This window comes from Aspergillus sydowii (genome assembly GCF_001890705.1).
Source record: "Aspergillus sydowii CBS 593.65 unplaced genomic scaffold ASPSYscaffold_11, whole genome shotgun sequence".
Lineage (NCBI taxonomy): Eukaryota > Fungi > Ascomycota > Eurotiomycetes > Eurotiales > Aspergillaceae > Aspergillus > Aspergillus sydowii.
This window is the reverse complement of record NW_024467869.1, coordinates 306,372-328,663: the sequence shown is the minus strand read 5'-3', so window position 1 is coordinate 328,663 and position 22,292 is coordinate 306,372. Positions and strand designations below refer to the sequence as shown.

General features: G+C 49.6%; 7 protein-coding genes across 7 annotated transcripts; 3 read left to right on the top strand and 4 right to left on the bottom strand.

The window, feature by feature from the left end:
• Positions 1–61: 61 nt before the first annotated feature.
• Positions 62–2,233, bottom strand: ASPSYDRAFT_411811 (class I adenylate-forming enzyme family protein). Its single transcript, XM_040846221.1, has 5 exons — positions 1,754–2,233; positions 948–1,690; positions 798–892; positions 620–741; positions 62–562 (listed from the first exon to the last, which is right to left on the bottom strand). The coding sequence occupies exons 1-5, from the start codon at positions 2,064–2,066 to the stop codon at positions 156–158; spliced, it is 1,680 nt and encodes a 559-aa protein (XP_040699285.1). The 5' UTR covers positions 2,067–2,233; the 3' UTR covers positions 62–155.
• An 829-nt stretch (positions 2,234–3,062) lies between these two features.
• Positions 3,063–5,651, top strand: ASPSYDRAFT_92610 (uncharacterized protein; the record flags this gene model as incomplete). The annotated part of the gene is made up of 2 exons (XM_040852709.1): positions 3,063–4,687; positions 4,736–5,651. The coding sequence occupies 2 exons, from the start codon at positions 3,063–3,065 to the stop codon at positions 5,649–5,651; spliced, it is 2,541 nt and encodes an 846-aa protein (XP_040699284.1).
• A 68-nt stretch (positions 5,652–5,719) lies between these two features.
• ASPSYDRAFT_48687 (uncharacterized protein) lies at positions 5,720–6,508 on the bottom strand. The gene is made up of 4 exons (XM_040847674.1): positions 6,189–6,508; positions 6,099–6,139; positions 6,001–6,043; positions 5,720–5,941 (listed from the first exon to the last, which is right to left on the bottom strand). Exons 1-4 carry the CDS (start codon positions 6,438–6,440, stop codon positions 5,927–5,929), a joined length of 351 nt encoding a protein of 116 aa, XP_040699283.1. The 5' UTR covers positions 6,441–6,508; the 3' UTR covers positions 5,720–5,926.
• A 935-nt stretch (positions 6,509–7,443) lies between these two features.
• On the bottom strand, positions 7,444–9,153 carry ASPSYDRAFT_48686 (uncharacterized protein). Its single transcript, XM_040847673.1, has 2 exons — positions 8,260–9,153; positions 7,444–8,209 (listed from the first exon to the last, which is right to left on the bottom strand). Exons 1-2 carry the CDS (start codon positions 8,793–8,795, stop codon positions 7,681–7,683), a joined length of 1,065 nt encoding a protein of 354 aa, XP_040699282.1. The 5' UTR covers positions 8,796–9,153; the 3' UTR covers positions 7,444–7,680.
• A 529-nt stretch (positions 9,154–9,682) lies between these two features.
• Positions 9,683–12,906, top strand: ASPSYDRAFT_92607 (uncharacterized protein; the record flags this gene model as incomplete). Its single annotated transcript, XM_040852708.1, has 7 exons — positions 9,683–10,202; positions 10,269–10,799; positions 10,871–11,432; positions 11,484–11,816; positions 11,864–12,340; positions 12,399–12,578; positions 12,657–12,906. 7 exons carry the CDS (start codon positions 9,683–9,685, stop codon positions 12,904–12,906), a joined length of 2,853 nt encoding a protein of 950 aa, XP_040699281.1.
• A 1,817-nt stretch (positions 12,907–14,723) lies between these two features.
• Positions 14,724–16,643, top strand: ASPSYDRAFT_411629 (uncharacterized protein). Its single transcript, XM_040846218.1, has 2 exons — positions 14,724–15,202; positions 15,268–16,643. Exons 1-2 carry the CDS (start codon positions 15,133–15,135, stop codon positions 16,608–16,610), a joined length of 1,413 nt encoding a protein of 470 aa, XP_040699280.1. The 5' UTR covers positions 14,724–15,132; the 3' UTR covers positions 16,611–16,643.
• Positions 16,644–17,117: 474 nt separating this feature from the next.
• Positions 17,118–21,629, bottom strand: ASPSYDRAFT_183573 (uncharacterized protein). The gene is made up of 2 exons (XM_040843538.1): positions 20,891–21,629; positions 17,118–20,833 (listed from the first exon to the last, which is right to left on the bottom strand). The coding sequence occupies exons 1-2, from the start codon at positions 21,359–21,361 to the stop codon at positions 17,267–17,269; spliced, it is 4,038 nt and encodes a 1,345-aa protein (XP_040699279.1). The 5' UTR covers positions 21,362–21,629; the 3' UTR covers positions 17,118–17,266.
• Positions 21,630–22,292: the final 663 nt, after the last annotated feature.

The following is a 22,292-nucleotide window of genomic DNA, read 5'->3' as shown; positions in this document are numbered from 1 at the left end:
AACTCTGGATATCTTCTAATATTGTATTCTTTTTACAACTTCAAGAATAGCTTGTCTGGTCCCATATGTAACGGAGTCGGTAGCTTGACAGATAAACGATTGGTACTCATGTTGTCCATTGACGTCTACAGTAAAGTGGTCATAATCCTAGACATTCATACCATGCCAGCCCAGTCCCACGCCTTCCGAGATTCATCGATCCCAATGCGATCGCAATGCTCAACAGCCGCAGGTAATGGTCCTTCCTCTGGTAGCGTGAAATACTGTTCCTGAATCCTCTTTCTCATAGGTTTGCCGGACGCGGTTACCGGGATTTCCTCGTTATCACGCAGGATGCGCATAAGCGTTGGGAGTTGATATTGCGGAACCTTGTGCTGCACATCAAACCGAATCCGCCGCAGACTTACACAGGTCTCTGTACTCGTTGGTCGAACCAAGACACCGATGTTGGTAGGGTAGTCAAACGGCACAGCAACAATATAAGCTTCCAGAATGTATGAAAGCTCGACGAGGCAGGCTTCAACGTCATTGACGGGCACATGGAGACCGAAAAATCGTATAACTACTGCAAGTCAGTAACCGAGTAGAACCTTGAAAGAGGGTGCAGGCCAGGTAATACAGTCCGTAGAGGCTCGGCCATCGATCACGTATTGGTCTCCGACTAGATGGGCCAGATCCCCGGTCCTATAGTAACCCTCGTCATCCAGGGCAGCCCGGGTTAACGCTGGATTACCAAGATAGCTCAATCGACAGTCAGCACCTAGGTGACAGAAAAAGTGCAAAATGGACTGGCTCACTGCGTAAACATAGTGTCGCTCTTGAGTAATATCTCTCCATGCTCCCGTTCAGATAGCTTCACTTGGACCCCGGAAAAGGGCTTTCCAATACATCTCTAACACTATGGTCAGTCCATCGACCCGTTGCCCATGAATGGAACGCGTGCTCACCTCGAGATTTGGATCGCAATCATCAGTCCTCTCTAGTGACGGACCCAGCTCCGTACAGCCATACCTCTCTCCTAGAGGGCGTCCTAGGAGCTGTTTCCAAAACACCAAAATGCTCGGCCAAGTGATGCCTCCACCAACAAACACTTCCTTCAAGCCTCGAGCGCCTTGAATATATGGACGGCGCTTCTTATCCGGTAGTCCGGCTATATGCTGCTGATAATACTTCATCAACGCCCCAAATGTCCTGGGGGGTCCGTTAAAATGAGTGACGCGGCCTTTAGAAAAGGACATCCATATTGCACGCGGATCATTTTCGACCACCTCAATACTCATTCCCGTTAAGACATGGTGGATTAGCAACAAACCTGCAGCAATCCAGTTCGGGCTACGATACGACATGCCAACCTGGTCACCATGAAACGTTGGCAGGTCCCTGTACCATGTACATCTGGGACGGACCACGCCTTTTGGGGGTCCTGTCGTCCCAGAGGTAAAGAACAGCACGCCCGGAGACTTTGGGTCAGGTTGTATTGCTGTATCAATGTGAACTTGCTGCCCTGGTTTCAACGTAGTGTTGCGGGTCGCGATTTCGATCATGGCAACTGGCATATCAGACTTGGTATGGGCGGCATAGTAGTTTTCGAGCTCGGGCCTTTGGCGCTGGTAACGGACTGAAACGAGCATGCACGAAGCATCACACATTTCCAGAAAATGGCACGTTTCTTCTGCAGTCAGAGTGCTTGCTATGTTATGATACGTCTCGTTAGTATGGGGTCTGACTCGGTGGGTTTGGTCAACGGTCTTACCTATCGGGGCGAGAGCGCCACCGCATGCCAGTATGGCGAAGCTAGCTACTAGGAATTCATAATTTCCTGGCGCGAGAACTATCATATATGGCCTTTTTGAGTCAATCTGTCCTTGTGGTTTGAGCATAGAGGTAGGCAACGTGGAGAGAATGCGCCGGCGCATGTAGAGAATATCAACCAGCAGTTGGGAGTAGGTGGCATCCACAGGTTCCTTCGCATCATAGACAACAACACGCTGAGGATGTGTATTAAAACAGTGAAGTAGGTTGCGAAACACAGGTTCATCCGGTAGGTATTCGATAACTGGCGCCATGATGTATGGCTGTTAGATTGAAACCCTTCCGTGCCAAAGATCATGCGAGATGCAGTAGCACGATGCAGTCAGTATCTCGGTATTTCAGCCGATTAAGTAGCGGTCCTTCTGTGAGCCCGAGGGAACGTAGTTTCACGTCCCCAGAGCAGTGTGTTGCCGCCCCTTGCGTGAGTGCATGGCACATCGATACGTAGAGAACTCCTAGCGTGCCTATCTCTGAGCTCCATGCAATAAATTGGCTTCTAACCACCTCATGGAAAGGGAAGAATAACTCGGTTGCCACACAGCGCTGATACTCTGTAGCCCTTTCGAACTGATCCCCCTTTCTCGTCATTCGGTTTCCAATGGCTATCATATTAGAGGTCACTCGTAGGCGTTATTTATATATCTTAGCTCTTAGACTAGCTGTCCGACTCTGTCTCAAGGCCTGATTTACACGGTTCAGCAGCTGAGCGACGGACTCCGGAGACCACAGGCTGTCCATGTTCGCGGGAACTTGCAGGTATATAGTTAAGACTATGTATCGATAAATGGCAATGCCAGCCTTCCTGCTTTACTATTGCTGTCTTGATTGGCAGAATCGTGATTCGTCACATCCAATACAAATATTGGCGTTGTGGAGTATGTATTCGATATATCTCAGGCTAAATATGTTGATTCCCATAGCCTTCAGCGAACACCACAAGGAGATATCTCCGATAAACTCTTGCTATATTTCTATATTAGGCCAGATGCTGCGCCATCATCCTCCTGATGTCATTTTCAGTTCCACGATCTTGGCGAGTGGAAGATGAGCGAAACAACTGCTCGTATTGGCGACGATCCTTAGCACAGCCCTGCCCAGTCCCACATCGGACCAGATGTCGCCAAGATGTCCGCTTCAGACCCTGAAAATGAAACTGATCCCCTGTCTGTGACTTGTCTCGTTTCCCTCTCCCCATGCGGATCCGACGTCGTCGCCTGTAGGGTGTTATCGCCCTCAACCGTGAGGCAGCCATGTTCAATGGCGAAGAGAGTCCAGCCCAGAAACGCAGCTTGATCACGACCTTAACATTCACAACAAGGCTGTCCGACAGCTCGCGCAAGGGAGAGCCGGGGGTTAGCACACCCAACAGTCGATCATGGACCAAGGGCATCGTGTTCTGTTCCTGGGTCATGGGCACCGTGCTCTCCATTAATATCCTCTTGACAATTATCGCGGCTGGGATTGCATATTCAAGGAATGGCGAGGACGAATTCTCCTTTGCAGCGATCTATACAGGGGACTGTTCCCGTGCAAAGAACTGGACAACGGGGCTGCACCTTGTGATTAACATTTTAAGCACGGCCATGCTTGGTGCGAGTAATTACTGCATGCAATGTCTTGCTTCGCCGTCGCGTGCGCAGGTCGACGAGGCCCACAGTCAACGCAGATCTGTGAGCATCGGGGTCCCTAATATCTGGGACCTGCTTCGAAGGCAACGGGGGAAACGGCAGTTACTTGGCTGGCTCTTGCTGATCACATCGTTGCCTGTCCATATGATTTACAACTCCGCCATCTTCTTCGCCTTTGGCCCGACGGAATACAGCGTCGTGGTAGGAAATGGTGGGCCAGTACAGAACAATGGGACGGAAGATTGGAACAACTGCACCGAGCTTATCGGTATGGATGTAGCAACGCTCAATGCCGAGCTCGGTCGGGCAGATCTGAAAACACTCTCTAATCAAGAGTGTATCGACACCTTTGCGCAGGACTACGTATCCGGCCAAAAGCTGGTTGTCCTGGTTACGCAAAAGGAACTGCCAGAGGGCGAGCCTGTGGTATTTATGCTCGGGGGAAATTCCGGAGGCTTCAGCGGCGGCGACGGCAGCGCATACAGATGGATGTGTGGTGGGGACTCTGACTGCAATAAAGATATTGCAAGCAAGATGCTCAACGGGGATGAATGGACCATCCAGCCATTGGAGTGGTCGACCCCAACCATACAGATGGAGGTTCCTACTCAGTATGGCTTCCACAACGTCTCAGGGCAAATTTATTTCAACACGCCCGATTTCCCTGATAGTACGCCGGATACCATACGGCTGAACGAGATCCTAAGCCAGGACGTGTACGAAACGGAGCTGCAGGCCGAACTGGACGATGCATCCAACTGGGTCAACGCCTCCTTTCCTGGAAATGTGACAATCTTTGGGCACACGGCTCGATGTCAAACACAGGGAATGAGGCCTATCAAACTCGCAGAGACGTACCCAGTGGAACACTGCCTGACAGTTCCAATGGAAGAGAGCTGCCAGTTGGTGTTTAGCCCTCCCATATGTCTGATTGTGATTGGGTGCAATATCATCAAACTGATCTGCGCCCTGTTCACCGCGTCCGATAGCAGGGACGATGTTTTCATGACCATTGGAGATGCAATTGCATCCTATCTTGCTCGTCCAGACCCGATGACAGAGGGGTGCTGCCTGCTGTCCAAGTCACTGATTAATAAAGGAACCCAGGGCTGGTACAGGAAGCCAAAGAAGAAGCCCAAGCATGGTGCTATAGATATCCCAGACTCTAGACTCCCACTGCAGCTCCCTGATCGAAAGTGGTGGTTCCAGGCTGCGAGTACAGGACGATGGGTCTTGACTATGACCATGTAGGTGCGCTTTCGTCAATGAGCAGGATAAGTATACTAACATTTCAGATTCGTCTGCATTATGATCCCAGCCGCCTACCTTCTTCGCTTAGGTATGATCCAATATTACAAGTCCATTGGCTCAAGGACCATTTGGGACACCACCCTTGGCGAGGCAAGCCCATCAACAACCTTAGGAAACTTTCACGATCAAAGCGGGACGTCCGCGATATTCTCCATGGTCCTGCTAGCTAACTTGCCGCAACTCCTCGTCTCAGTCGCGTACTTCATGCTGAACGCCCTGCTGACAGTCATGCTGGGTGCCGTTGAATACAACAGCTACAGCCGAGCTCGCAAGCCACTGCGAGTCTCCTGGCCCCAGGGCGGCGCCCAGCGGTCTACCTACTACCTCACCCTCCCGTATAAATATAGCGTCCCGCTCCTGGTTGTTTCCGCAGTCCTGCATTGGCTAGTGTCACAAAGCTTCTTCTTTGTAGAGGTCATTCCTTTTGACATGGACGGGAACCCGAGTCGGTACGGCCAACTCATAACCGTCGGCCACTCACCAGTTGCTATTATTTTTGCTATTGCCGTCGGTGGCTGGCTGTTTGTTGTTTCGATGTTGATGGGCTTTCGTCGGTTCAAATCGTCCATGCCAGTCGCAGGGCAACACAGCGCGGCAATTAGTGCTGCGTGTCATCCAACTACATCAAGTGCTGATGGTACTAACCACGCGCTTAAGCCGGTGCAGTGGGGTGAGGTCGTGGGTACATATTCGGACCCGGGTGCTATGACATTTTCCAACCGGATCAGGGGGGATTTAGATCCCATTGACGGTGGCAGTGGAGGTAAAAATGGTTACCAGCTGCCTGTAATAAATGGCGATGCCTTCAGTGGTGTTGGAGCCGTTGAGCAGGCGTTCTATCATTGTACCTTTACGTCGGATGATGTGTCCGAGCCGACCAAGGGTCGTTTGTATATATGATATAAGTTACGATGGGCGTTATCTACTTTTCAGAATATGGAACATTGGCCGCCGCACTCGTTATCCCTGGGCAGTGGGCGCAATTTGCGTCGTAGAACTATCTGCGGGGTGAATTGTCTGTATAACGAGTGTATTCCTAATATATCTAGGCAATTTTCGCCAAACACGTCCCCTGTTGTCATAACGCTGCATGACAAGAATGCAGACCACAATTCACTCAGCACCAGACCATATAATGCTCTGAGGACTCGGGAGTAAGACTGCTGCTGTCCACCTTAACACTTCGAGGTCTGCCAATTGGGCGGTAAAATTAGTTTCTGACGGCTCTGGATCAAGTTGGGATACCTACACAGCAATAATGGAAGCCCTGAAGGTTACAGCCGTAGGGTTTGCTGTGAAAAGTCAGATATATCACGCAAGGTAGACTAAGTACCCTGGTTTCCATACTCGCTTGGGCAGGACTCGCCGGGGCTAACAGTTTCACACTCCTGGTTAATGGATTAGTATCAAAGATGACCTTCAGAGGCGGTTCCTTACCTCAGCCCTCGGTGTCACTGAAGCGGAAGCTAGAGCGGCAAAGGCAGCGAAGATGTAGAGATACTTCATGGCGATGAATAAAAATAAGTAGGATGTAATTGAACTTGATTCTTGGAGCTTGGGCTTTGAATGATAGAGAATAGGTTCAATTGAGGAAGGAAGATGCCCTTTATATCTCTGATATCTGACCAGGAGACCACAATATACGGTCCGGAGTACATACCCGGGCACTGCGGCGATCAGGCGTACCATGATGCGTTGTATAAAGAGTACGGAGTACAGATATCATCCTGGCAGCATCTAATAACAGGCGAGCGACACGAACTGCCTCATGCGGTTGCTTGGCTGGGGCGGAGTAGTGATCTGCATGCCTCAAGTATGCGGTGCGGAAGCCCTACTAGGGAATTCGCTGCGCTGGGTTACTTCATGGAATAAGGAACTCTGGGCGTATCGAAGTTGCGCAGTTGATATTCCGGATCGGCATAGGCCATGTGCAATTGGCATAGTTGTTCACTGTTCAGAGGTCCAGTTGCCTGCCAATTCTTCCAGGCTATGGCCATTGAAGGCTCCTTGGATGGCAAACACGGTAAAAAAAAAGGTATGAAAAATTAAGAAAGAAAAACATACAACAGCTGGGATTCGCATGTGGTCACCCACCATACTACTAACCAGCCGGCGTGTGGCTTAAGTACGGCTGAGCGGACGGGAAGCCCTGTTCTCCACACCCTGTGGTCGTATGTGGCAGAAGTACCTTGGAGCAGACTCAAAAGGTGTCATACCATCGTTGGTGGCTGTTAAGGAAGGCTACAGCAATCCTCGGCTCAGAGCCGAGGGAAGTTGAGAATGAACACAACCGGCACAGCTGTGAAGCCATCTAGTAAACAGTAAACGCTATAGAGCAAGGAAATGACGATAAAGATAAAATCGCTTATATATTATGTATACAAATATTTTATAGCACTGCATGTGCCGGGGATCATGTGCATTCTAACTAATATTCTAAGGTTCGTACTCCTAACTATTCCATTACCTGTTCCTCAAGCCTCATGAGCAAAGATGGAAAACGACCAAACGAGCATGCATAAAGTATCATATGCGAGAGTGAAAGTACTATGCTACCCCTGATTGATCCAAAGTATGCCTTAATTACCAGCGGGATGGCCATTCCTGCGTCCTAGACCAGCTGGGCCCAACGCTGCAAGATATACAACATTAATTCCATTTACTACATCCTGAATACCAATTATGGCCTGGAGAGTTATAGTATTCCTTATTATGCGTTGCCTATGCTGCAATATCAGGATTTGTCTATTTTATCTATCAGATTAGTCAAAATACCATTGACTACGGTTTGAACATTTCACTGAAAAGTACGTTTCTACTATGTTGAATATGCACCACCAACAGTCTGGTGAGTAGCAGGAATCTGGTCTTTCAGTTCACCTCATTGTCCGTGGAATGCAACCCGGTCTGACCGGGCATGAGAAAGTGTCTAAAGTCTTGGTATAGAATCCAGTTGTGCTTGATATGTCTTCCACGCAATCACTGTGTTCGCCACCGCCAACCCAGTCTGAATAATCGAGCAAGTGATCCCCACCATCCCGAAAAGCAGCACAGTCCAAAACGTATACCAGCTCAGTATATTTCTCCTATCGTGCCAAAGCGCGGTTAGTCTGTTCGGTTGTTGAGCACTAATGTATGACTGCAAGTCCGAAAGTCTGCCTGCAAGGTATGGGAAGTCCCTTTCTTTGGAGTAGGAGACAGTGAGCGGCGACCGGAATGAAGCCAGGTAGGATTTGTGAGGGAGGCTTTGCCCACAGAGGTTATCGAGACAGGGCTCCGTAGGTGTTCCACGCGCAAGTTGAGCACGCTCCCGTTCCTTCTTGCGGAATATCAAGCGCGCTTGGAAGTCGTCGGCGAAGAGAAGTCTGTAGGATAGTAGGATTTCTTTGAACAAGGGATGTCCTGAGCTAGAGCCTCTCAAAGTAAGGTCCCCATCATCGTAGAAGTCGTTCAGAATACTGCATTCTATCAGCATTGTAGCGTGAAAGGAGTCTTTACAGTTCCTTGCCTTTCGCAGGGCGTGTTGCTGTCAAGATTTAACATGCAGACAGAAGGCATGCAAAACAATGACAGTTGCCGATGAAGCCTGTCAAACTCCAGGTGCGAGCTGATTGATTTCACCCATATGACATTGATCCGCCCGATATTTATTAGCGTCGCCATGTTCAGATTTGCAACCTCCAGTATATCACTCCCAACCTCACCTCCATCGAACTTAGAGGTTTCTCCTTCCCCGACGGGCAGAATCTCCCCAAAGCCCTTGAGGACCTCTACTAAAGGCCGCTCAGCTTTAGATATCGGTTGAGAGGACGTGGCAAATCTTCGTGTACCAGTAATGTCGACTTGCAACCCATCCTGGGTACTGGAGTAGGGTGATTTAGGAGTGAAGAGCATCGTGATCCACCCACTCATATCAAAAACAATCCGTGCTGCCGATGGGATGTCTTCTGCGCTGAGGTCACTCCGGAATATACCTGCTGCGGCTAAAGCATTGATTCCATCGTAAACACTCCACTGCGGGTTTACCTTCATCTCTGCTGCCATCTCTGCTAGAGCTTTGAAAATATGAACATCCGTTGCAAATGAGTTCGGGGGAAGGCAGGAGCCCTCGGCTGAGGCAAAAAGTGACGCTGGGACCCATTTGGACTGCGCTTTCACGTAGGTAATGTATGGGATGGTGTTAGCGGTATCTGGAGAACCACTTGGATGCGGTCGCCCAGTGAGGGACTCGAGATATGCTTGGATAGCAACGTCGGATTCGGTAGCAGGTAGTGCTGTGTTACTCTAAGCGCCATAAAGCGAGTTCTGGGAAGAATCTATACTGACTCCCTTTCACAGCTTCACGGCCATCGAACCGCATATGGTGACGTCTCAGGGGCCTCAGGTTCAAAGGCATTGCTACAATTTCCTTGTATATCGCGGGATGGCCCTAGTTTGCCGCTGGCTAAAGTGTCAACATATTATACAGTATCAAGTAGAACAGAAATCTTGGATGTAAATTGATGATGTGTCGTCGCCGCTGACGGACAGTGCAATGGTTTTTCAGTGTTCGCAGCACAAGGCTGAGGCTGTGCTGCCAAATACACAAAGCCTTGTGAAAACATACGATCCTAGCCGAGTGCCCAGAGGAGGCTGCCTCTACGAGACACTCAACCCAGCCACCGAGGCATCTGTCCTGGCCAATGAGGGCCCCATGCCATGGCGTATTCTGCCAACAGCAGCTGACTTTCAGGTTTCGCCGTTCGTGATTGGCACGAAGGGTTACACAGCGACAGCTGCCACGACGCCAACTGACCAACCTCCCCCGCACTGGACGGCTGAATTTTGTCTCTCGAGTCAGACACTTCGATCGGGCTCGCTCATCCGCCCTCCTGCTCTCCTAGAGAGCCCCATCTTCACATTCATCTAACCCGAGCTTGTCAGAGTCTACCATGGATGACGCTCCCCGGAGCTCCAGTCCCACGGGCGAGTATGTCGCGCTTCGATGGGAAACAGCCCTTGCAGAGTGCAAGCGTTACCTCAACGAAACCGACTACAGAAGGCTGCTGGAATTCAACACCTGCGAGTCGCTGCTAGAGAACCTTCAACTGCTGCAAAATAACTATGGGACTCAAACCTTGCTACTGAACGGCAAACGCATTGCAACGTCTCTGGATCACTACCGGAACTTTTCGCTTGCGCTGGCTGTTGCTTCGCAGCGCAACACTATCAATGCGGCGCTGTTGTGGGGTGCTGTCAATTTGGCTGTGGAGGTGTATGCGGCTCACGGTACTTTGTTCTCGCATATTGTGGATATGATTGCGGATATGGGGTATGACTTGGAGATGGTCAATTCGTATGACTGGGTGGCTGCGGGGGAGCCACAGATGGAGAGAGTGCTCGTCGACATTGTTGTGGATGTCATTCTTTTCTGGGTCCAGACGACGAGATTTTTACGTCGCCATCCAATCGGTATGCTGGTTTTCAGATATATCTTCCTTGTATGGTAGCCCTGACTGCTGAAACATTGATGGACAGTCAATCTTGCAAATACTGCGTGGCCAGCTGTTTGTACCGATTTCGATGCCACTTTATCACGCATCCGGAAACGCCTAGCCCAGTTGAAAGACAAGGCTGAAGCTCTGAGCATCCAAAAATCTGCGATGGATGCCAAACATGCTTCCGCAGCTACAACTTCAACGGCTGCCTCTGACGTGTCTCTGCCGTGTACAATCGTCCCTTTCCCTAGGAACACAGCCTTCTGTGGCCGCGAGTCGGAGCTTCAGAGCATCAGTGATGCGCTTGACCAGGATCCTGAAAACCCCCAGTACAAGATTTTAACTCTCGTCGGCATGGGTGGAGTGGGGAAGTCACAAATCGCTCTAAGCTATGCATTCGATCGAGCGGATAGCGGTGTGAAAGCGGTCTTCTGGATCAATAGCGAGACTGCTTTGACGGTGGCCGAGAGCTATACTGAAGTTGCCCTGAGGCTGCAATTGGAAGGGGCTGCGGCCGACGGTCAACATCTAAAGAATCGGTATCTTGTGAGCAAATGGTTTCAGCAAACCAGTGAGCTCCCAATCCTTACTTCGAGAGCTCCAATCCTTATTTCGAGAGCGGCCAAGCTGACGTGAACGTAGAAGTGGAATGGCTGGTAATATTCGACAACGTTGAGGACCTCGGTGTTATGGACGGCTACTGGCCACCGTCTTCGAGAGGGTCGATACTTATCACCACCCGGCATGAGAACATAGCCTTTGAGATAAATTCAGACACCCTGAGGATATGTCCATTCTCAACCGAGCAGGGCTCAACTCTAATTCTCAAAACCCTTCACCGAGGTTCATATTCTGGGGACGAGGAGCAAGCTTCTGAAACACTATCTACAGTTCTAGGTGGCCTTGCATTGGCAATCACGGTGGCTGCCATGCAGATTCGATTGAAAAGAATGCCCATTCAGAGCTTCGTTCAGTCGTACATCGAAAGGGGACAATCCTTGCAAAGTTCTTCCAAGATCAAGAATATCTTTTATAAGCATTCCTTGGAAACAGTCTGGAAGACAGCTTTCGACAATATGGATTCAAATGCCGCGTTCATCTTTGACACAGCCTGCTTTTGTGCGCCGGACAATTTGCCAATGGCCATCTTCGAGAATCCTGTCCCCGAAGTAGAACACGAAGATGATTCAAGGCATAGGTATAAGTAAGTTCACATCAAAGACATTTGGGTTCATGACAGTCTGACAGAATGCAGCCCCGTAGATGGACTGGAGTCCTTACTCTTGGCCTCTTTGGTTTCCCAGGATGAATCAGGAGACATATCAATCCACAGAGTTCTTCAAGAAGAATATCGAAAATGGTTAGGCCCTGAGCGCCAGCTAGCCAGCCTTAAAAAGGCAACCAAATTACTATTGGGTGTATTTCCGCACCAAAAAGATGGCCGGTCCATGCATCCCGTGTGGTCAATCTGTCGAAAATACATCAGCCATGTCGTCATGTTGGCAGATATTTTCAAACGGAATTCATACAAAAGCCTACCTGCGGAGCAATTCCACGATTTTATTGAGCTCTGTTCATACGCAGCATGGTAAGGTTTCTTTGGCCAGAATCCGCAAGCTCAAGTAACAGTCCCAGGTATCTCTTCGAAATTTCGTCTTACAAACAATGTACCACGTTTGCAATCACCGCTATTGAAGCTTGTGGTTCCGATGAGACCCTGATACTAGCGCATTTATCCCAGACCGTAGGATACGCCGAGCGCGAACGAGGACACCCCAAAGAAGCCGGGATTTATCTTGAGCAAGCAAAGCGCATCCGCGAAAGACTCTTACCCCCGAACCATCCTGAGATTGCTAACATCTATTCCTCTCTCGCCGGAGTCTATGTCTCCAGTGGTAAATATGACGAGGGACTAGGGCTCTTCAACGAAGCCGTGAAAATCGACCTAACAACACCATACGCTGAGCACAAATTTATAATTTTCCGACGCTATCTGAACATGGCTACTGCAGAACGATTGAAAGGGAACCTTGACGCAGCATTGGAATACGTGGATCTCGCTACACCGTACATTCTTGACTCTTTCGGAGCTGAAACCCATTTCGACATCACGTATGTTACGATTCTTAACTTTCTGTTCGGTAGAGATGACTGACAGAGGTATATATAGTCAGATTTACTATCGAGGCAACATTGCATACGACAGGAATGATTTGCCTCAAGCTCAAAGCTACTACGAGCACGCATGTCGCGGCCATGTGAGCGAACAGGAATTCCATCCCGCGCATATCTGTGCGAATTATAAATTGGCATGCACAGAGATTAAACTGGGGAAGATTCTTAGGGCAATGTCAGTTCACCGTTTCCCTCCTCTCACCTCACTCATACCCTATCCACTCATATAATATTAACCCTAATCGCGAGGTAGCGAGCGGCTGCGCTACGCTCAGACACTATGTGAAGTCTGCGAGGCCTCGAAAGGCGATAAAGGAGACACCGCCCGGATCAAACGAAAGTTGGCGGAGGCCCTGATACTTCTGGACGAGAAAGATTCTGAGGCTGCGGTGCTGAAGGAGGAAGCTGAGAATGTCAGAAGAGAGCTTCAAGGTGCCGAATTTGAAAACTTGCCGGATAACGACAATAGCTATAGCTTGCTGGTTGCTCACTACTTTCGATAGGTATGGCGATTACCCGACGCCGTGCTGCAGGGAGGAATAATTCATAGAATGGGAAGCCAGGGGACAGGAAGAATGCTTTTAAGTATTAAGGGGGGTTTCCACACGTGTGCCTAGCCGTTCGTGATCAAGAACTCATTAATACTCCGCACGTTTTTCTCCTGAGAGAACATAAATGGCGCTGGACCACTGGGTAGCCAAGGCAGCACAGCTTCGGATTAGTCGCGGTCACCAGCAACCAATAACTCATCATGCTTGTGCACAACCCCCAGCGACAAGTGCAATCCACAACCTTGAACGTTTATCCGGCAGATCTTTTACCTTCTTACCCAACGCCCACTGGTACCCAGATGTGCGAGCCTTGTCGAACCCCCCATTCCATCTCCTAAACAAGCTTGATAGTGGCAAACAGTACTCTCACTTGGTTGGAGGATGATTCAGGCATTGGAGACCGACTCTCTTTTTATATAGTTCTTCCCTTCGCGGCGGTACAGCAGACATTGTGCTGATTTAACATCTCACCTTGCCGTATCATAAACCTAGCCATTCGCGACACTGTCAAGTAACCTAAGGACCCCTGGGGACCAGAATCTGGAGCAAACACTATGTAACTATCCAACTAGCCTACGAATCCAAGACTGTGTGGCCTACTGCATGTGTTCCGGAGACGCCATACAAGATTGGCATCCTGAACGGCCTCTGGCTAGGAGACTTAAACTACAACAAACAGATACTATTCATTTTATAGTGTCAAAGTCTGTTCTATCTGTTATTCCAGAAAGGGCCATATCCGTCTTACTTCTTCCGGTGATTTTTGACCCTCCATTCGCGCAATATACATGGACAAAAGCTCCTTGTTCTGGATTCGTTTTTGGGCAAAATCCAGCTGCGGCGTCACCCAGCCTTCCGCATCGGTGTCTAAAGATTCCTGGGCGAGCTGCTGCACTTCATTCCATTCTTGGTATTTAGCGAATTGCTGCTCATGTGCATGGATCTATTCCTGACTGAAGGAATAATAACAATGCCCAGGAATACCCAGGTTCGACCAGTTCTGAAATATTTCAATCAAGCAACGTTCGTCATCCCCCTTACCTCGGCAAACAATGGACATCTGCGCGATTTGCTGGTTGCGCTGGAGTTTCCTCAGGTTCCTCATGAACGGCAACATGGCTTATGTCGGGGGCCAGTCAAGGACATCGAAAACACAGGTCCAGGTTCAATACTCGAAACCCAGCGAGCGACCGCGCAGTGAGCGGGCGCGAGACTTTTATCCCGGTGGCTGGGCCTTCTGGCAGGGATAGCGAACAGATATGCGAGGCAAACTACGCCTGTAACAGATAATCAAGTCAATCAATGAACGAAACAACTCTTATCTTAAGTATTTCCAAATCACATTCAGCTTCGGTGTCTTGGCGGGTAACGCCGGAATCAAGGGTACTATAAAGCGTAACATCTATACTACACATGTCTGGTTGGAACCAACTAATGTTTTTTTATTGGCTAGGAATATTGGCCCAAGACTTCCCCCGCTTTCTAAACGGCCCAGCCTTAGGGCGGCTACCTGAAACGCGAGTAGATTCATCAGAAGTCATGAATTTACGGGAGACTTCAGGGTGTGGCGCTCTACAATCAATCGAAAACTGAATTTAGACGCATCATGAGATAATAATGTGCGTGTGGATGCTTTACCTTGACATATTGAGCCGATGCTATACGTAACTCAAGCAGTTAGGCACGCAACCACGAGCGGAAAATATGCGCCTTAGCGCTTATTCTATGTTCATTGATTTGCGGGCATCTAAGTTACGTGTCCAATTGCGCGCCATCCATATGCAAACTATTCTCCCCAGTTGTGGTCCAGGCGCGGGAACTGACGACAGTCGCCAATAGATCCAACCCAGAAAGCGAGACATGAGACAAGTCTATTCGCTGCCTGAGGTAAATCGCGTTAGGCTTCACCAATAGCATTTTACCTTTTACCGCCCGATGCTGTGCATGTTCAGCTCCTTCGAGGCTGAGCCATCGCGGCTAAAGCTGGTGTCTTTCCTGGCGTCGGTGCCGTCATCTTTCCTCTCATTGAAATATCGTCGAGAATACACCAATCCCCCTACAACTATACAGTACTTCATTTAAGATCACGCGTCCGTACACAATCAGGGCTTATATTGGCTTGCCTATCGCGAAGATGTCCACCACCCCCCAACTCGAGGATTTCCATATCGGTTGGATATGTGCCCTACCGATCGAACTGGGCTATATACCGGTCGGCCAGGTTTCCCGAGAGAGCTTGGTTGTGGATGTATGTAGTAAATGAAACCAATTGCTCAATAATATCTAAGGAGAGTGACTTACAAAAGACTGTAGGCGGGCTGAGACAAGAGTTCAAAGGCACCAACCAACGTTTGGAAAGGATCTATAATCAACAAGAAACTCAAAAACAAGAACAGAAAGCTGCGCTTTTTACCCAGAAGCAGCGGCAATGCTACCAAGTATTCAAAATATCGAACCATGAGGAGCAAAAGAACGTCAACCCTCACCGAGTACCGGGCACATGCCAGTGGGTCACACAGAAAGCGCATTATCTCCACTGGTGGGATAATTGTACACATGATCTGCTCTGGATATCAGCCGACCCTGGTTGCGGGAAATCTGTTCTAGCCAGGTCACTGATCGACATTGACTTCAAAGCATTTAACTCGAAGGGTTCCGTCTGTTACTTTTTCTTCAAGGACAATAAAGAGCAAAACAGTCTGGCCACAGCACTCTGTGCAGTCCTCCATCAGCTCTTCAACCAACAGCAACAGCTGATCAGGCTTGTAATGCCTTCTTGGGAACGAAATGGGGATAAACTTCAACACGAGGTTGATGAGCTTTGGCGGGTGTTAATGTCTGCTGCATCAGACCCTGCGTTTCAAAACACCATCTGTATCTTCGACACTAACCGTTTGCGGGGCGAGGATGAGAATCTCAAGATTCGCGGTGAAATTGATCATGTTATCAAATTAAAAGTTCAAGAGCTGACAGAAAGTTTGGAGTTGTCACCTAGCATGCAGCAAAAGCTTGAGCAACAGCTTCTTAGGATGGAACATCGAACCTACCTTTGGCTACACCTGGCCATTAATGACGTACAAGATACCTTCCGAAATAGTCTTCAGCCAAATGAAGAAACGATTCGATTGTTGCCTCCCTCTGTGACTGCGGCATATCAGAAGATTCTAGCCCGCGTTCCCCCTGGCCAAATTGCTACGGTAAAGAAAATTTTGACGACCATTGTCAGCGCCTGTCGCCCACTAAGCATTGAAGAAATGGCTATGGCGTTGGGCGTGGCCGTTTCACCACAGTGCGGACTGGCGAAAGATGCCAGCTTAGACCCAATGGGACTAGGACAAAAGATCCGCAGGCTTTGTGGACTATTTGTATTTGTGAAAAGTTCAAGTATATACCTTGTCCATCAGACAGCCAAAGAGTTCCTCATCGAAAGGGAAAATGGAGGTGATACAGGCTCCCAATACTCGTTTTGTCTAAGAGATGCCCACTGTCAATTATTGGGTACTTGCCTCAGATATTTGTTATCCGGTCGCCTACAGGAGTATAATCCCATTGTAACTAGTAGGACTAAAGAAGAGAATTCACTCAAATGCTACAGTGTATCTGATCGCGATGTGCGACAGCCAGAATTTCCAGCCATTTGCGTCGGGGCATGTTAACTACCAACTATTATAACATTTGTAAGAACTGAGGACATCTTAATTATTGTCACTGTAGGACTCCACAGTCATAATAGCCTCTCTGAAGGGAGTGTTGAGGGGTACATAGCGAGGTCAAGGATGTAGTGACTCTCGAGATCAAACGGCGTTATACAGTCATTCTCGGAATCGGACCAACAAACATCGAAGTATTTAGTCTAACTGCTGTGGGTACTTCTTAAGAGTAGTCTCATGGTATCATCCTGTTTAGGTCCGCACATCGGTCTCCAGCGAAGGACTCGAGATAAGACAGGACAGAACGCATATCGCTATACCCAGATTCTCCACTAGCCTTGAAAATCTCTTAAATATGTGGAAAGAAGAAACTTAGAAACGTGTCCTTTAATGCCACTCATTCAAAATCACAAGGAGTTTGCAGGCCTATAACCCCTCTGTACACGATGTTGGAGGCTACTTAATATTCACTGAATCACTACCTTTCCCGAAAAGTGAGTGTGATATATGATGATCCCATATTATATATCAGGACTTATTGGTATACTAATTGTAGACGATGGAAGTAGCGTTCTAGTACGAATATATATAGTAGCTGTAATAACTATCCCCAATACAGCGGCTGTGGCACGAGATGAAATAGCAGATAAGTAAGCATTTAATTATGAAGGCGGCATTGCAAATGATGATACTAGTTGGCCTGGAGATTGATAGAGCTGTTGCGTAATTTCCATGAGCTGATCTCCAAGAGATTGTGCCTCCGTTTCATCCATCAATGCGGCAGATGCCAGGACCTGAACCTCCCAAGAATGGTTGGATCGGTGAATCGACCGAATTAGAACTTGATCTGAAGGCTGAATGTTGTAGGCCATAGGCCACTGCTGGCACTGACAGTCCTCAAGGGAAAGAGGTAGCTGATCCGCAAAGGTTGTGAGGTGATTCAGAATAAATCCTACTTCGGTGCTTGCAGGCCAGTCAGTGCAGTGCTGGACAAGGTCTGGCCAGTCCATGTCCTCATAGCCCATGATGAGCGTATGCTGAGTATGGAGAGCTTGAAAGAGATCTGCGACTCTCCACGTCGACTTCAGTTGCACGCGAAGCGGATTGATATTGATGCATGGACCGATAATTCGGTCAGTGTGCGGAACTGATGGGTTGTCACGAGTATTCATGACCAGGCCGAATACAATATCATCCTGGCACAGCCGACGGCCGATCAGGACGGAGAAGGCTGCATTCACCAGCGTGGGAAATGTGAAGCCCGTGTCCCACCCCGGGAGGAGCGTGCAGACCGAACTGGCTCGCACCAACTGAAGGGCATTAGGTCCGTGAGATTTGCCGCGCGAAGGGAGATTCGCTATTTTAGAGTCCTTCAGATACGTGCGCCAAAATTTGACCGCAGCTGAGCCATATTTGGCATCTATGGGCTGTGTTCGGGAGGTCAAGATGTCGTAGAATTGCGGTAACGCCGAGTCCGGTTCCCCAACAGAGTATGCGTGACTGAGCTCCTTGAACAGAAGGGGCAGGCAATATCCGTCGAACTGGGCATGTGAGAGCCGGATGAGCAGCAGATGTCGATGTGTCGACCCAGATAGCAGGGTGAAGCGGATGGGTATCTGGTCCATTGTCGGCGTATACGAAGTTGCCTCCTTCGTAGCCATCGTCGGTCCCAGTGCGACGGGACACGCATCAGTTCTGATGTGGCGAAAAGGGAAAGGGTCCAGGTGATGCAAAATGACTTGTACCAGCTGGTTCGACGACGATGAAGCGGGTGTAAATACAGTCCTCAGAATAGAATGACTATGTACCAGGGTTTCACAGGCTCTCTGGAGTCGGCCTATATCTATGGGTCCCTCCAATAAGAAAGGGAAGCAGAATGGTGTCCATCGGGACAGGAACCAGGCCTGCATGGCTGTGACTGGCATAACAGCATCCACTGACCATGATGAGGGAAGGCTGGAGAGTAGTCCCATATTGTCTCTCGTAGTCCTGTCTACATGGCTCTCCCGACTGTCCGCGGCAGCGGCCAGATAGCCGTCCTTGCAGGAAATTGACCGGCCTGTGCTGGACACCCTCTTGCTTAACGCTTGTACGAGGGACGGCAGATGGGGATATTGGAACAGATCCGATACGGACAGGGGGATGCCGCGAGACCGCGCGAGGATGGCCACTTTCATCGCCAGAATGGAATCTCCTCCCAGCTGGAAGAAGTTACTTGTCGTATCTAGGGCGCTCGAAGGCCGTCCTAACACTGTCAACCAGATAGCTTGCATATTTTTCCTCCCCTGGGTAAGGTCATCCATTGGAGGATCAGGGTCTGCCGGGGAAGACGTCGGGACACCAGTTAGACCATAGTCCACTAGAAGCTGCTCATATCCTATCTCGGACAGTTGACGCTGCATCTCTCGCCGGTTCATCTTCCCAGACGGAGTCACTGGCAGCTGCTGTACGGGTATAAAGACTCGTGGGATCATGTAGTCATTCATGTGAGACCGTAGCTGTCGCATAGCATCCTCCATCTCTACACGAAAATTAGGGGAGGCTGGCCCAATCCAGGATTTCAACGGCAAGATGGTTGTTCTAGTGCAGGACGGCAAGGATATCAGAGCAACTAAACCTTTCTTGGTCTCTTCGCTGGTGTTGTTCCCTGAGGGTATGAGTTCAACTGCCACGTACAGGGCCCTGTCCCTTTGGGCCTGTAGCTGCTGTGCTAGTCGATATTCCACCTCACCCAGCTCCAATCGTTGACCGCGTAATTTCACACGGCGATCCTTGCGTCCGATATACGTGAGGCTGCCATCGGAGTTGTAGTGGACCAGATCCCCCGTGCGGTACATGGGTTGAGGCAGTCCCTGTGGTCCATCCACTCGATATTTTCGCCGCCAGGGTGGGCTTGTGACGAACACTCTGGCTGTCTGGTCCTCCATTCCGAGGTAGCCCTCAGCTAGCATCGGCCCTTCCAGCAGGAGCTCTCCCACCGCCCCGATTGGTACCAGCCTCGTGGCATCCTGGGGCGAGACCAACCATGTCCTCATGTTCCATGCGTTTCCGATGTTATTTGCCTGAGCCGGCGATTGGAGCCGATGCGAGATTGATAGTAGCCCGGCAGTCTCGGTCATCCCATAGACCTGGGTTAAGTGGACTGAACTCGCCCACCGCTGCAGCAATGCATCGCTACAAGGCTCTCCAGCTACGTGTACCCGCCGCAACGTTGGGATGGAACGCGGTTGGATGACGCTCAGCACAGTCGGTGTGAGTAGCGCCCATTCCACTGCCATCTCCTTCATCATGTTTGGTAACTGGCTCCGCCGTTCCTCATCGGATGGCATACACACCGTGCCCCCGACTGAAAGGGTCCCGAAAACCTCGAACAGTGATATAGCGACGGAGGAGGATGCAAATTGGAGTACGCGCATCCCCGGATCGACCCCGAAGGCTGATCCTTGGTGGGCAACCATCGAGAAAGATCGCTGTGAGACGATACAGCCCTTAGGAACTCCGGTGCTGCCAGATGTGAATATGCAATACCCCGGGTGATGTGCCAGGGGCCGATTAAGGGCCTGCGCCTGTTGTTGGGCTTTGTCTTCTTTGCTTTGATCTACACAGGCCATGGCTCGTGGTGTGACGACGACGACGTTGGGGATATACTGTTGCACCGCTATTGCGCCCTGACTGGAGGTTACGGCCAGTGGGCCTTTGACCTGCTCAAGGATCTGCTGCAGTCGGCTGGGAGCTGTGGCTGGGTCCAAAGGAACGATCCCAGCACCACAGCGGTTGATAGCCAACATGGCCACCACCGCCCATCGGGATTTCTCAAAGCATACTGGAATCAGAGACGGTGCATTAACTGAGTGGGTGACCTTGAGATACATGGCAAGACTGGACGCATGATCCCATAGCTCTCGGAAGGTCAACTTGCCATCCCACGCGTCCACAGCAACCGTGTTCGCGTCGACGGGCGCATCATAGATGCATTCCCACAGGAAATCGTGACGCATCGGTTCAAACGCAGGCCGATTCCATGCTAGGATCTGGTCTTGGTGAGCACGGCTTAGGAGTGGGATTTGTCCCCACGGGCAGGAGACGTTGTCGAGGATCCCTTTGGCGGCCTCCTCTATTGTGGAGATCAAATTACGTGCCTGAAGGAGTGATAGGATGGATTGCCGAGAGTGGAGGGCAACTTGTGGTAAGGTTTGCTTTTGCTGAATGACCAGTAGGGCATCACATGTCTGTTCATGTTTCTCAATGAGTGAAGATCTATATGGGGAACATTCAGGGTGGCTCACCTCGGTGACTCTTCCGCTCTTGCACGCATGGTTGTTGGTCCTTTCTGATGTAGCGCTGGGCCGTAGACTGACAATGCCTGTATTAAATGCTCTTGGGGAGCAACAGTCTGGCTGAAGCATGGCCCATGCATTACCATCAAGCAACTTGTGGGTCGGTGTTTGCATATCCAACAGTGGCATACTGACTGCCATCAGTAGTTTCCTCCAAGAGCCACCATCATCTGTAGTCTGGAGGCTGCCGAAGTATACCTGGTCAGTGTCACTAAACTGAACGAGCAGTCGTGACCAGAGTACATAGTAGAAAAAATGTTCGTTCACATCACGGTTTACACAGAATCTCGCAATGGTGCACACTAGAGTGGTGTCCAATTGCAGCGTTTCGTTCCATTCTGAACCCGGCTGCCCATCGTGGCGAGAAGGGAACGTACATTGTTCTGCTAATGCTGGAGATTTGCTGGTCCTGGTTGTCATGTTGATGATGATGGATCTCTTTCCCCTTTGCAAATGCAATTACTTCAGTCTCCTCGCTCGCCATTCTTATAATAGTTGTTAAAGTAAATTCCCTTTATCGAGAGGGGGCGATTGCAGTCGCGTTTCCAGGCACGTCTTACGTCGACATTTGCTGCTAATCTTATTATGTGGTTAGGTCCCTCGCTCTTTCAGCAAGGGTTTGTGTTTGTGCTTGTATTTGCCCTTACAAGTGTGTTCATGCGAAGATGCAGTCTTTCGCAGAAACATTCAGAGACAAATGTAGATGCATCATTTCACGCTTACATGAATGCTCACCGCTTTTCTACGCCCTCTGTTAGGGTATTCCCAATTAAGAGCGAATAGTGGGTTTTCTCGTGTCTCGTATCCCTGAGTGTGGAACATTGGATAACAGGAGTTCAGGAAAATGGACATCCTTCGTCAGTGTCCAGCTCGGCGCAGCGATCTGCGTCTTTCGCCGACGTATATCGTTTCCTCCACGTAGGTTGTTCACAGAGCCTGCTCTTCACCGCCATTAACTGCAGTACTCCTGAATATCGGCGATCAGTCTTTAAAAGGGAAAAAAAGGATTTATGGCCCGCCACGAACCACTGCCTTGGGGGGGGCCGGCGGCGAGGCTAGAGTCGCTCTAAATATAAATTATGCGTCCTCTCGAAATGTAGTCAGTGGCATGTGCTATGTTCCCTCTACACTTTTGCCTCAAACATGTAAATGGGGTGTATGTAAGGTTCGGCTCGTGTTACCGCGCCGCACGATAATACATCAGTTGGTATGCTTCTCCCAAGCAAAATCAAACAAAAACATTTTCAGCCTGTAGCCTGCACATCGTCAGACCTTGGTGTGATGGGATGACCTTTTTTTGGAATTAAAAATGGTAATGTCATGCCCTCACTCTACTGAAATCACCCAGTTA